Source organism: Somniosus microcephalus, chromosome 32 (genome assembly GCF_052327205.1).
Source record: "Somniosus microcephalus isolate GS21.2 chromosome 32, FLI_Smic_1.0, whole genome shotgun sequence".
NCBI lineage: Eukaryota > Metazoa > Chordata > Chondrichthyes > Squaliformes > Somniosidae > Somniosus > Somniosus microcephalus.
In genome coordinates, this window is record NC_141018.1 from 36,154,194 (window position 1) to 36,166,987 (window position 12,794).

Below are 12,794 nucleotides of genomic sequence, written 5' to 3' on the forward strand. Positions count from 1 at the left end.
AGTTAGGACACGGGGCAGCCGAGTTTTGCATGAGCTTAAGTTTCTGGAGGGTGGAATGTGGGAGGCCGGCCAGGAGTGCGTTGGAAGTCAAGTCTAGCGGTAAAAAAGGCAGAGGAGGGTTTCAGCAGCAGATGAGCTAAGGCAGGGACGGAGTCGGGTGATGTTACGGAGGTGGAAATAGGCGGTTAATGATGGCCGGAAGCTCATCTCAGGGTCAAATAAGACATCAAGGTTGCGAACAGTTTGGTTCTGCCTCTGACAGTTGCCAGGGAGAAGGGATGGAGTCGGTGGCGGGGACCAAAGACAATGGCTTTGGTCTTCTGAATATTTAGTTGGGAGGAAATTTCTGCTCACCTGGTACTGGATGTCGGACAAGCAGTCTGACAATTTAGTGAAAGTGGAGGGGTCGAGAGGGGTGGTGGTAAGGTAGAGTCAGGTGTTGTCAGCATACATGCGGACGATGTCTTTTCGGATGATGTTGCCGAGCGGAAGCATGTAGATGAGAAATAGGAGGAGGCCGAGCGGCATAGTAACAGAGAGAGGGGCTTATATTCCTAGAGGCGCAAAGAACGCCTCAATTTCACTCCCTGCTCCCAGAGCAAAATGCACTTACAGTAAATAGCTGCAGCTAGTGCCAATTCCTTCTGTCTGTAGGCTGATTTAATCCACCTATACACAACATTGCACTTTTAAACATGTCTGGTGACTAGGATCTTGTACTTTGTGAATTGGGAATAGGATGTACAAGGAATTTCAACGTACAGCATAATACCATTGCATTACCCACCTACTTATTTGTTGTTGTTGAGCGAGATGTTAAACCAAGGCCCCTGCTGCCTGTTCAGGTGGAAATTAAAGACCCCATGGCACATTTTCCAAAGGGCAGGGAGTTCTACCAGTCTCCTGACCAATCAATCCACATCACCAAAACAGATCAACTGGTAATTCACCCCATTTGCTATTTGTGGGATCTCGCGGGGCACAACTGGCTGCCACGTTTGCCTACAAAACGGGAGATTGCACTTCAAGTGACTCAGTAGCTGTGAAGCCCTTTGAGATTTCCCAGAAATGCAAAAGGTGTTACATAAATGCAAATTCCCTTCCTTTTCCTTTAGTAAAACTACAAAATGCCTGGGACTTGAACCAGTGTTGCAATTTTAGTACCTTTCAGATTGAAATGCAAACGGCACAGTAGCCACCCTTCTAGCAGCTCAAAGATTCAGTAATAATGACATTATCACAGCAAAATGTCAGCAACCTCCTACAAAATGGCAATGAGATAAACGGCCAGCTTTTTCCCTACTTAATGTGGTGGGAGGAATGTTGGCTGGGGCAGAATTACCACTGGTTGCCAAGAAACCAGTTCAACAAAATAATTAAAGCAAAGAGCAGCACTTTAAATACAGAATTCAGCAACAGCGACACACAGAGGTGAAAGCACATCATTACATACCTCCACCAGAACTATTTTGTGACAACCTTGTATTGGGCCTCCAAGTTTTTGTCACTACTTAGCAAGTGTGTCGGCAGGATATTCCATGGGTTGCTATTGTTGCACATGCCATGATATTTCAGGGATCACACAAAGTTTAAATCCATATTCCCATTAATCTGTAGATATCTTGAGTTCCAGATACCAACAGATCTTGCTCTGATTTAGAATTTATCCACTAATGAAATAACAGCACTCAAAACAACCCTTTCCAAACCTCCAGGCCCATGAAATTCAATAATGGGGTAAAGAAGAAATATAAGCACGCATAGGATTGATGTGCCTGGGCTTCAAGGGCTGTATTTCCAGGATAGAGGCCACAGGTTGAACATCTGTGCTCTTGATTACTGGATAGGAACCAGCCAGTCCACAGGTCAAATTATAGAAATTTAAAGCACAGGAGGACATTCAGCCCACCCTGTCTACACAGTGCTAGTTCCTCCCCCGAAGAGCTATCTACTTCATTCCTGCTTCTGTCAAGCGTGGAGGACATTCAGCCCACCCTGTCTGCACAGTGCTAGTTCCTCCCCCAAAGAGCTATCTACTTTATTCCTACTTTCCTGCTTGTCAAGCGTTTTTCCGAGTCCCTCAAAGATCATGCTGCTGGCACGTGGCTCCACGTGAACTGTGACCCGTGATAATTCGGCCAATCTTCCCTCGACCCCAGTAAATGTGTCGGCAGGGTGCAGCACGAGCTGTTAGAAAGAAAAGCACAGCTTTTAAATAATTACTCAGTCAGGAGCCATCCACCCTCGGATGGAGTATCTCAACAATTCTGGCACTGCATTTTCACTCCTGAGGGAGGAAAAAAAAAAAATATACTCATCTTCCAAGTTGCATGACCAATATTTGGTCTACAACCAGTCATTGGGGTTAGGGTGGGAAAATGAAATGATGTAGATGATCAGCTATGATCTTACTGAATAGCGGAGCAGGCTCAAGGGGCCATATAAAAACGTAAGAAATAGGAGCAGGAATAGGCCACTTGGCCCCTCGAGCCTGCTCCACCATTCAAGATGATCATGGCTGATCTAGAGCTCAAAGCCACTTCCCAGCCCGCTCCCCATAACCCTTCACTCCCTTATCTTACAAATATTTGTCTATCTCCGCTTTAAACGTATTTAATGACCCAGCCTCCACGGCTCTCTGGGGCGGAGAATTCCACAGATTTATGACCCTCAGAGGAAATTCCTCCTCGTCTCAGTTCTAAAAGGGCGACCCTTTATTCTGAGACTGTGCCCCCGAGTTCTAGATTCCCCCACGAGGGGAAACATCCTCTCTGCATCTACCCTGTCGAGCCCCCTCAGTATCTTATATGTTTCGATAAGATCACCTCTCATTCTTCTAAACTCCAATGAGTATAGACCCAGCCTGCTCAACCTTTCCTCATAAGTCAACCCCCCCCATCTCAGGAATCAACCGAGTGAATCGCCTCTGAACTGCCTCCAATGCAAGTATATGGCCTACTCCGGTTCCTATTTCTTATGTTCTTCTCAATAGAGATACATACGTTAAATGAAGAGGCCATGTGTTCATATAAATTACCAGCGATGGCTATTTAAGCACAGTATAAATGGGTTCAAGAACCAAGTGAAATTAGTTCTGTAGATAAAAGGGATATAGTGAGAAGGATTGGTTGTTGGCTTTCTGCTGTTCCCAAAATGCTTTTGTATGACTGCACTATAGTTTCAGCAAGCAATTATTTACAGGAACAGGAGTAGGCCATTCAGCCCATCAAGCCTGTTCCACCATTCGATTAGATCATAGCTATTCTGTACCTCAACTCCATTTATCTGCCTTTTCACAATATCAGCCTGCTCGCCTCACCCAATGAAAAAAGTTAGCAGTGAGATTTGCTCAGAAACCTGCCTTTTCTCTACCTCTGGTACTTTTCAAACAAAATGTTAAACTCAAGAGTAAATTACATTATACCCCATGGAGACTAAACAGATAAAAGGATCTTCCAGGCAAAACTCCAAATAATCACAAATATAGAACAGAGTATATTTAATAAGTTGGCTGTCTACCTCGCTCTCTTCACAGAGCCTTCTAAGTTTTGCCTTATATAATCAACACACTATGCTCCAAGGAATCACAACACCACCATCCCATAGCCCAACCCCTCAAGATCGGTGCAATGTGGCAACACAGGAGCTCCCGCTACACCAGTTGTCTCGACTGAGCTGTAGTGCAGTCATAACTGTAACTTTCATTACAAAGCACCGACTTAAAAAACATAGCTGGTCAATCATCTGCAAAAAGACTTAAAACATCTTCCTGAAAAGTTTTGACTTTCATCACATAGGTTAGAGAGAAAGAAAATACAACATCGTTTTGCTTTGAAACAGTCTTTAATTTCTTTAAGTAGATCTATGACAATATTTCCACATCCATTAAATAATAATGAGTAATTTGTTTTAAGCCATTTTTATATTACAAGAAAATTACTGTGCACTATATAATATTGTACAAAAATATGTCTGTTCACTTATCTTAGTAAATCATCCACAATATCAGCATTATAGCAATAGGACTTCACATCACAGCAAGCAGCCAGCATCTCGTGGTTTAGTGCATTGCACTGTGGAATAAGACTGCAACAGAGTTTATGTAGCCCTTTCAATTTAATGTTTGTGAATGGTTTTGGGTGCTGCACATTTCTCTCCTCTGCCTCCCCCCACCCCCTCTCCTCGACCACCTTCTCCCCAATTTTCTCCCCATCTCTCCCAAAGGCTTGACTCACTAGGGAACGTTTCCATGGGTGCTAGCTGCTCTCCAGTCTTTTGACAAATGTCTTCAGGTGCAAGCTTAGGCAAAGTGCGTTGATAGGCTATTTGACAACAGCAGGCATCACAATAAGTTTGATGCACTCCTAAATCGTCATCCACACGTGCATTTTTGCAACAGAAGTCACTGGATAGCAACTGGCGCAGGGACTCTGATTTCCACTCCTAATTTCACCACCAACCTCAGGGGCATGAAGGCCAACTGTAGTTCCACCTTGCCTGGAACTAGCTGACTCAGCTCAGACTGAGAATCAAACATAGGACCTCCTAGTCTGTATGGCTCATTGCTACCCTGCAGAATGCTTTTACTCACCAAGCCCTTGGGAGAATCTCCTAAGTAGCATTTCAATTAAAGATTTGACTGTGTGAATGGTTTCTGGGCACTACAGTTAATGCATAAGACAAGATTTGGAATGATAATACATTAGTGCAATGCAGCTACACATTATAAGGAGAGGGAAGAAGGGGAAGAGGAGATCATCATAACCCACTGAAGTGTCGTCATTTATTGTGAACTACCACTACACTTAATCTCAAAATGTGCAAACACTTCTGCAACTTTGTTTTTACCGAGTTAGAACAAAGCTCAATCATGACTGATCGATCACCGGGAATGCATGAAACTAATGACTACCAGCACATTGCCAACAAATCAATGAGCGCGCCCCTGGTACTCTGGGGTAACTACGGCTATTCATTTAGAGTTTTTGCACAGTAAACTGTCACCATTAAGAGTTGTGCAAAAGGATCAAAATGACCAGATTGATGTCTTCAACCTCAATTTTATTTGTACGATAGTGTGCTAATAATTTCTTCAAAAAAAAAACACCCAGAACAGTATTAAGCTATTTTACCAGCTATTTCCCCCAGCCTTGCAACAAAAAAAATTTGGTTTGTGTTTTAACACAGTGGGGGTAGGAACACCAAATGCTGGAACAAATACCACAGAATAGTGCTGATTTGTGGGGTAAACCATCCAGGGTTCAGCAAAAAGAGTCAGTCTAAAGTGCGTTGACAAACATGGGAACTTGGAGCGATTCAACAGTGAAAAGGTGTTTTGGGAATGGACGAACAAATCAGAGAGTCTAAATTAGTCACTTTTAATGGTGCAACAGGCAAGATTATCCCCTCCTTTCTCAGTCCAGAGCACACCAAATTATTTGTAAAATGGCCGTGCTTTAGAGGAAAGAGAAACACGGCACCAAACCAAGCGATCAGGTGCAGCACAGGTAGGAACGGAACTTGGGTATAAAGACTTGTACAAGGATTCGAGAATCACCCGTACAAGAGCAGACTGCTACAATGCAACACCATTTTAAGTATAGCTCTGCGTCCCCTTCCCTCCACCCCCCATCCCCAATATCCCACAATGCACTGCAAAAACATAGTAGTAGCGTAGGCAGTCATTTCCTCGCCTCATCCAACAAAGCACCGGGACAATCAACTCAGCTCAGGATTCCCCTGATGGACGCATACATACTGCTCGATTCCTTTACACATTAAGAGGTTGCATATTATCAAATCATGGTTTATAATAATATATATATTACAATTATTTACAATTACTTTTCATAAATTCATTGATTGACAATCATATACCTGCCCCCACCAAGGCCCACAATCATATTGCTTTATTAAAATAAAAGTCACATGGTGCCATCACTTTACACAAGTTCAAAGAAGCCACACTGAACCAGCACTGCTTAACAATTGGGATTTCAGTAATGCTTTTGCACCACTGTTTTAGTGCTCCAGATTCACAATAATAGAAGGGAAGAGAATATTGTGCATATTAAAATAGTGCAAAGTCAATAGTTGACACAATCATGACTTATGTTAGCAAGGTTGTTACACTACACACGACATCCTCAGGGGTATAGAGTCCAGACCATAACTTCCATACTCAGGCCCGATTGACTTTGATTGATAGGGAACATTCTAATCATTTCATCTGAAAAACTTTAAATATTTAAACCCCCCAACTGCTCAACATGGTTTGCACAGTGTCAAAGTGGTGACTTTTTTCCCCTCATTGTAATTTTTCTCCCCTCATCTCCTGAATGTGTCAATTCTTAATGAGGTATGATTCTACGAAGGTTGGTTCACCTAGGTGGCCCTTCTCCATACGAAAGCCTAGTGAAAGTCAGCAGGTTTTCAGCAGTAGAGAGCATCACAGGTAAGTCCAGACCCATCCTTACCAGACACCCCCACACGTGCTCTTTCTAGCAGGGGTCACTGGGCAACAATCAGGAGCAGGGACCACGACAGACTTTGCAGCTTCCCTAATGCAGGAGTACCGAGGCCAATCAAAAAGAATGTTATAATCAAGGATAGGGCTTCGATCACACAGTTCATGGGTAATGGTAATTTCAAATGAGGTCCAACAGAATCTCTCTCTCCATTTCACATGGCTTGTTAGAACTTTGTGCAAGGCTGTGATACAAGCACAATGCTTCACTGAAGACATCACTCCCATTTAGCAAGTTATCCTGCAGAACAAAATTAAGTTCCCCCCAACATGCACCACTGTATACTTCTACATCCTGTTTTAAAAAGAGTATTTTCAACTTTTAAAATTCACCCAAATTCTACCTATCCACTGGCAAGATGATATTCTGCTTTCAATTTTGGCTGAAGCCAACAATGCATTCCACCCTGCCACTCCCGGGCCCCCCAATCTCTACACTTGACAAGTTTGAAATCAGTCTCCTGCCCTATTAATTCAGGTGAAACCAGTAACTCAACATTTACACTGTTATAACTCAACATGAGTAATATGAAGTTGTGTGAAGGCATCATTTTCCCACTAGGATTTTGGTGAAGTGCAGCAGCAAGTGAGAGAGAAATGTTGATATATGTCCACTTGAACCGTGAGGGGAAAAACCCACCTACCTGTGCATTAAACATAGATTCTGTCCTTCTAGATTTGGGTGTTCCAGGGAGAGCATTTCTGCAACACTAGGATGAAGTACTAAAGGGTACTAAAGGGAACAAGTTTGCCACTGGCTGGGCAAGAGGTGGGAGCAATCTGAGGTGATGAATATGGCACAGCACGGATGTGCTGGTTTAAGTTTGATTTTTTTCTGTAGTGTATTAGTGCCATTATGCTAAATAAGCCTAGTGACAAACCAATTGGGAATAAAAAAGGATCAGTAGCCCACTTCCAAATATAGAGCAAATGGATCGTTTGATGGGGTACAGAAATACACATCTATAGCAGATCCAACAAAGTTGTGAGTATTATTCTCTGACCAACCTTCGAGCTTTTCTTTCAAATGTTCAATGCTTAACATTTTTATCCATAATTGCTGATGCATTATAGAACCAAGAATAATGCAATTTTATAACGCGATTCTTCTGAGACAGTTGCCCTGCTGCATTCCAGGAAATCTGGATGTAATCAGTGAATCGCCCCGAGAGGGATCCAATGGTCTGAAGGTTTTTTTTGTCCCAAAGTCCTGAACCCCCATTTCAGTTTAATACCCCCACTTGGGGAAAAAGACAACATTCCCCCCACCCGAATGATGTTTTGTGCTCATTGTATTTTCTTACAGACAGACATACAGCAGAGAAGATAAACATTTTTCACAGCTAATAGCCATAAATTTCAGCACAGCAGATTATCTTGGGTCAGGAGGCACGAATGGTAAAAGGGAAAAAATAAAATTGAAGTGACTAAGGAGGTAGCCGCACTGGCCAGAGGGTGGAAACTATAAAACGGTTCAGAACAGGCCCTGTCCAAGGTTTTGTTTTGTAACTCTGCTAGTGTCCAGATTCCTGCAGCAGCAGGCATGCTCCGGTCAATTTCATGTTCATAACGGGGAGGAATGTTGGTGCTTGGAAATGGAACACTTTCCATTTTAGATAGTCTTTGTCAGCATCAAACACTCCCACGGCGGGTACAGCACGGGTTAGATACAGAGTAAAGGTCCCTCTACACTGTCCCATCAAACACTCCCAGGGCAGGTACAGCACGGGTCAGATAGAGTAAAGCTCCCTCTACACTGTCCCATCAAACACTCCCAGGGCAGGTACAGCACGGGTTAGATACAGAGTAAAGCTCCCTCTACACTGTCCCATCAAACACTCCAGGGCAGGTACAGCACGGGTCAGATACAGAGTAAAGCTCCCTCTACACTGTCCCATCAAACACTCCCAGGGCAGGTACAGCACGGGTCAGATACAGAGTAAAGCTCCCTCTACACTGTCCCATCAAACACTCCAGGGCAGGTACAGCACGGGTCAGATACAGAGTAAAGCTCGCTTCACACTGTCCCTTCAATTGGCCTCGGCTACAGAACACCACCGCCTACTATAGCAGTATGACATTTTCCCCCCATTTCCCACGCCAGCGTGACCTTTAAAATGAGATTGCCAATTTAGCACCTTGGGTCTGTGTCCACTCGGAATTAAATCAAGACTCCTTTCAATTAAGGCCCTTACAACCAGATAGGAGACTGCGATCCCATCAGCCTGGGCTAGATTTGGGCTCAAGTGGCAGAGTGAAAGGACACTGTCTAACCCACTGGGTCACCCATTCCATCAGTAATATTTTCTTTAAAATGCAGAGATGCCTAAATACTACTCCTTGGTGCATATTTAGAAAAATATGGTTCAACAAAAGTACTTGTGTACCTACAATTCCTGGATACCAAACTTATTGCAACAGACAGTACTCGTTAATAAGAAAATGTGAATCAATATTAAAAATCACATTTAGTGCCCAATTTCAGCCTGTTCAATTTGCTCTGCTTTACTGGCCAGCTGTGACAGCATTTCCTGATCAGGTTTCCCTGACAATATACAGTGCGCTTATAGCGAATTCCTTTGGTTAAAGTAACATGGCACTATTTGAAAATGACGCAGTGTTAAGTAGGAGCAGGAATTCTGGCAACTATACAAAGTGCTATTAAGGTGGGTTGCATTAACAGCTCAGTAACTTGTGGTGTGCAATAAATATTTATACTACTTAGGGGGCATCTTTTGTGCCCGAAGTGGTGTTACTGCTCGGGAATTAGTTGGGCCAGGTAAGCCCTCTCTACTGCACTAAAATGAGACTTTTCCATTTCCTGCACCATCCTCTGGTCGGTCACGGTGAGAGCACCAATTCAGTGGGAGGTTTTGTGCTTTAGGCCTCATGTTATTTAGGATCCTATGCATGGGATCCTTACAGCTGGCAGGCAGGAGACCTTTGCCCCATCAGTCTAGCCTGGATTTGAGCCCGGGTCGCAAGTACGAAAGTATATCGTGCACTACATTACCAGTTCTCTGCTGGAACTCCATAGCTCGTAAACAACTGGGTCACAAGTGAGTTGTTTAGATCGAGCATACAACAAATATAAAACTCTACTATATAGTGTGGTTCGTCTTCAACGTCTAATTATTTTATTTGCCCCAAAATTGAGAGTCCAATCTGCTCTGGAAAGGTGAAGTTCTTGCCGAAGAACCTAATTTTATTTTTACTTCTTTCCTCTCCTGAAGTTGCTGACTGTTGCTGGGTGGCTGTTCCACAGGTGCTGTCAGCCTGTCGCTACCTCACCCAAGGGCCAATCTTCGTATCTGTCTTTCGATAGGAAGTATTATCAGGTTAGTCAGCCAGGCAGGTCTTCATGGCAAGCCCAAACTTGACTCAAGACATCCACATGCACACTTTCAGCAGGAGGAACTCTGCTGGATTTGTTTCCCTCCCTAGCAACCACCCCCCCCCTCCCCCCCACACAGCACCCTAACTCAGTGCAGACTAGGGATTGAATCTGGGAGCTTACTGGTCTGAATGCCTCAGCACCACACTGGGAGGAGATCCACCCAATGCATCAGAATTCATGGAGAGAATTTTTTTTAATTAATCCAAACTTCAGTTAGAGTTCAGTAAGTGTTATAAGGGTGGAATTTAAAAAAAAAAAATAATTTTAAAGTGCAAAAATGGTAGCCCTTGAAACCAACGCTACTGCTACAACACAAAAACAGGTTATGACACTTTACTAAACATCAGTAAGGCTTCGGCTCCCTTCAATCATGTTGTGATTAAAATAATTTTCTGAAGGTCTTCTAAACTGCAATTTCAAGTTCCTCACAATTAAATGATGTAAATTTACATTTCAATTTTGGACACAGATAATTTTGGGAGTCATAAAATTTCCATCATTACTGATTTCATTGAATTGTAAAAAAAAACCATTCCATTCCACTTTACCATTCGATGGCCCTGACCAGGTTTTGCTGGGAACTGAAGTCACCAACGTACCTCAGTTAAGAGCTGTGAAAAATGCCCAATTTCCAGTATTGTCAACAGTTCAGATACAAGGGACTGTGTCCAACATCACTTCAAATACCCACCTTCCAGATAAAAGTGGGTGTGTGGATTTCTTGTCCCCTAAAGACACCTTTCCCTGAAGTCCATGAAAATGAGACACACATAACCCTTCATTAGCAACGGGATGGAACATTTGAAAAGAGGAATATTAGAGGACACTTTGTATTTTCTTTATAAATGCCATTCTCTCACATTGGCCCTCAACATCAAATTCTTCACAATCCGATTCGGATAAATCCCCGTCCTTCCAGGTGTCAGAAATTCCTTTGTAAGATATAATCTCTTTGCCGTTTTGTAGCGTGTAGACTTTGACTTTGCTGAACTGGAATCCTGACCGGACCTGAAGAACTATAAATATTATAAAAAATACCATTATAATGAAGGCACAGATGGTCAACGCAAACCAGACAGGTATATGCGACTTGGTGAGCGGTTCAACAACTTCCTCATCCTCCAGGGGCGATTCCCTGCTGACTTGCATCTGGGGTGAGCAGCTCAGCTCAATTTCATTGTAGTGCGAGTGAGGGAGGCAGGAAAGGCAGCGATTGGCAGTAAACCCGTTACACGTGCGGCAAGAAGCATGACAAGGAAGGCAGGCCAACACTTGCAGAGATTCAACGGCGTTTTCCATGGGGCTTTCGATGAGTCCTTTATAAAAGCCCGGGGGACATTTTTCCACACAGCTTTGCTGATGCAGAAAAAATATACCTTCACATTCTGAGAAGACAGAATAGGAGAGAAACAAATACTTCAGGAACAATTTCAGCAGTGATGACTCTTCAGCTATAGTGAGGCTCTAAACAGAGAAGGCAAAGGGATTCTGCCACGGTATAAAACACTCCCATCATTTAAGGTTAGATTGGATTGAAGTTCTAAAACAAGATCCAAGTGGCTCAGTCACAGATGGTGAGATTAACTTTGGTTTAACAGACTGAAAGTTTGAGGAGTCTGTATAATATTTTAAACAAGACTCCATACATACTTTTACTGTGTTCACTTAAACAGTAAACAAACAATTAGAGATTTTGACCGTACAAACTTCGGTTGAGTCTGCAGAGAACATTTAAAGCAGTATAATGAGGGTGAAGTACTGGTGACAGAGGAGAATGCAGTTTGAGGTAATGAATTAGGAGCAACAAAAATGAAGCATTTTAGTCTAAAATCCATTATGGTACTGGGTGGGTTCTTTGTATCACACTACATACGGGGTTAAAAGCCAGTTTCAATACAATATACCCAGATTATTGCTATTACAGGGGTTGAGGAAGGCGCCAAGGCATTCAATTCAACACAAGCATCTTGTTGGTTTTATGTGTATATATAAATGTTTTTAGTAGGGCTTTAATTTTTCCCAGTTATTTTTAGAAAAGTATTTTTTGCTTATCTTATTCAAATTGAGTAGTCCATCTGAAGCCATCAGCGAGCAACAAGACAGATCCTGGAGACTCTGTACGTTGTCAACAACAATGGGCCACTTTAAGGTTAATATTCAGGGAACTCATGTCAAATCCAATTTAGATTGCAGTTTAACATAGCAAATACAGGAACAGGAGGAGGCCATTCAGCCCCACAAACCTGTTTTGCCATTCAATTAGATTATGGTTGATCTGTACCTCAAATTTATTTACCTGCCTTTGTTCCATATATTTACCTGCCTTTGTTCCATATACCTTGATACGCTTACCTAACAAAAATCTATAGCTCAGTTTTAATAGCTCCAATTATCCCAGCAACCAGCCTATTGGGACAAGTTCCAGATTTTCACTATCCTTTGAAGAAGTACTCCCTGATTTCACTCCCAAGTAGCCTAGCTCTAATTTTAAGATTATGCCTTCTTGTTCAGGATTCCCCCACCAGGAGAAATAGTTTCGACCCTCTTGAACCGCGATCAGTTTAAACCCTTCAATTAGATCAATCTTCTAAACTCAAAAGGAATACAAGCCAAGTTTTTACAACCTGTCCTCATAATTTAACCTTTTAAGCACGTGTCATTCTGGTGAATTTGCAGTGTACCCTTCCAAGGAAAATATCTTTCCTGAGGTTTGGTGCCCAAAACTGAACAGAGCAGTCCAAATGGGATCCAACCCAAACTGTTGAATATACTTTTGAATTCCAACCCCCTCGAGATACATGCCAACATTTAGTCTTGAACTTACTATGAGCACAAGCAAGAAATCCAATGGTGTACCAAATGAGCTTGGTA

The 12,794-nt window shown here is 42.7% G+C and overlaps 1 protein-coding gene across 1 annotated transcript in view; it reads right to left on the reverse strand.

Moving 5' to 3' along the window:
- Positions 1–3,824: 3,824 nt before the first annotated feature.
- The window catches only part of furina (furin (paired basic amino acid cleaving enzyme) a), a 106,343-nt gene continuing 97,373 nt past the window's right edge, over positions 3,825–12,794 (reverse strand). Inside the window, exon 15 of the mRNA XM_085972426.1 lies at positions 3,825–11,308. Coding sequence (XP_085828552.1) covers positions 10,740–11,308 — 569 coding nt within the window. The 3' untranslated portion in view covers positions 3,825–10,739. The remainder of the gene's footprint in view (positions 11,309–12,794) is intronic.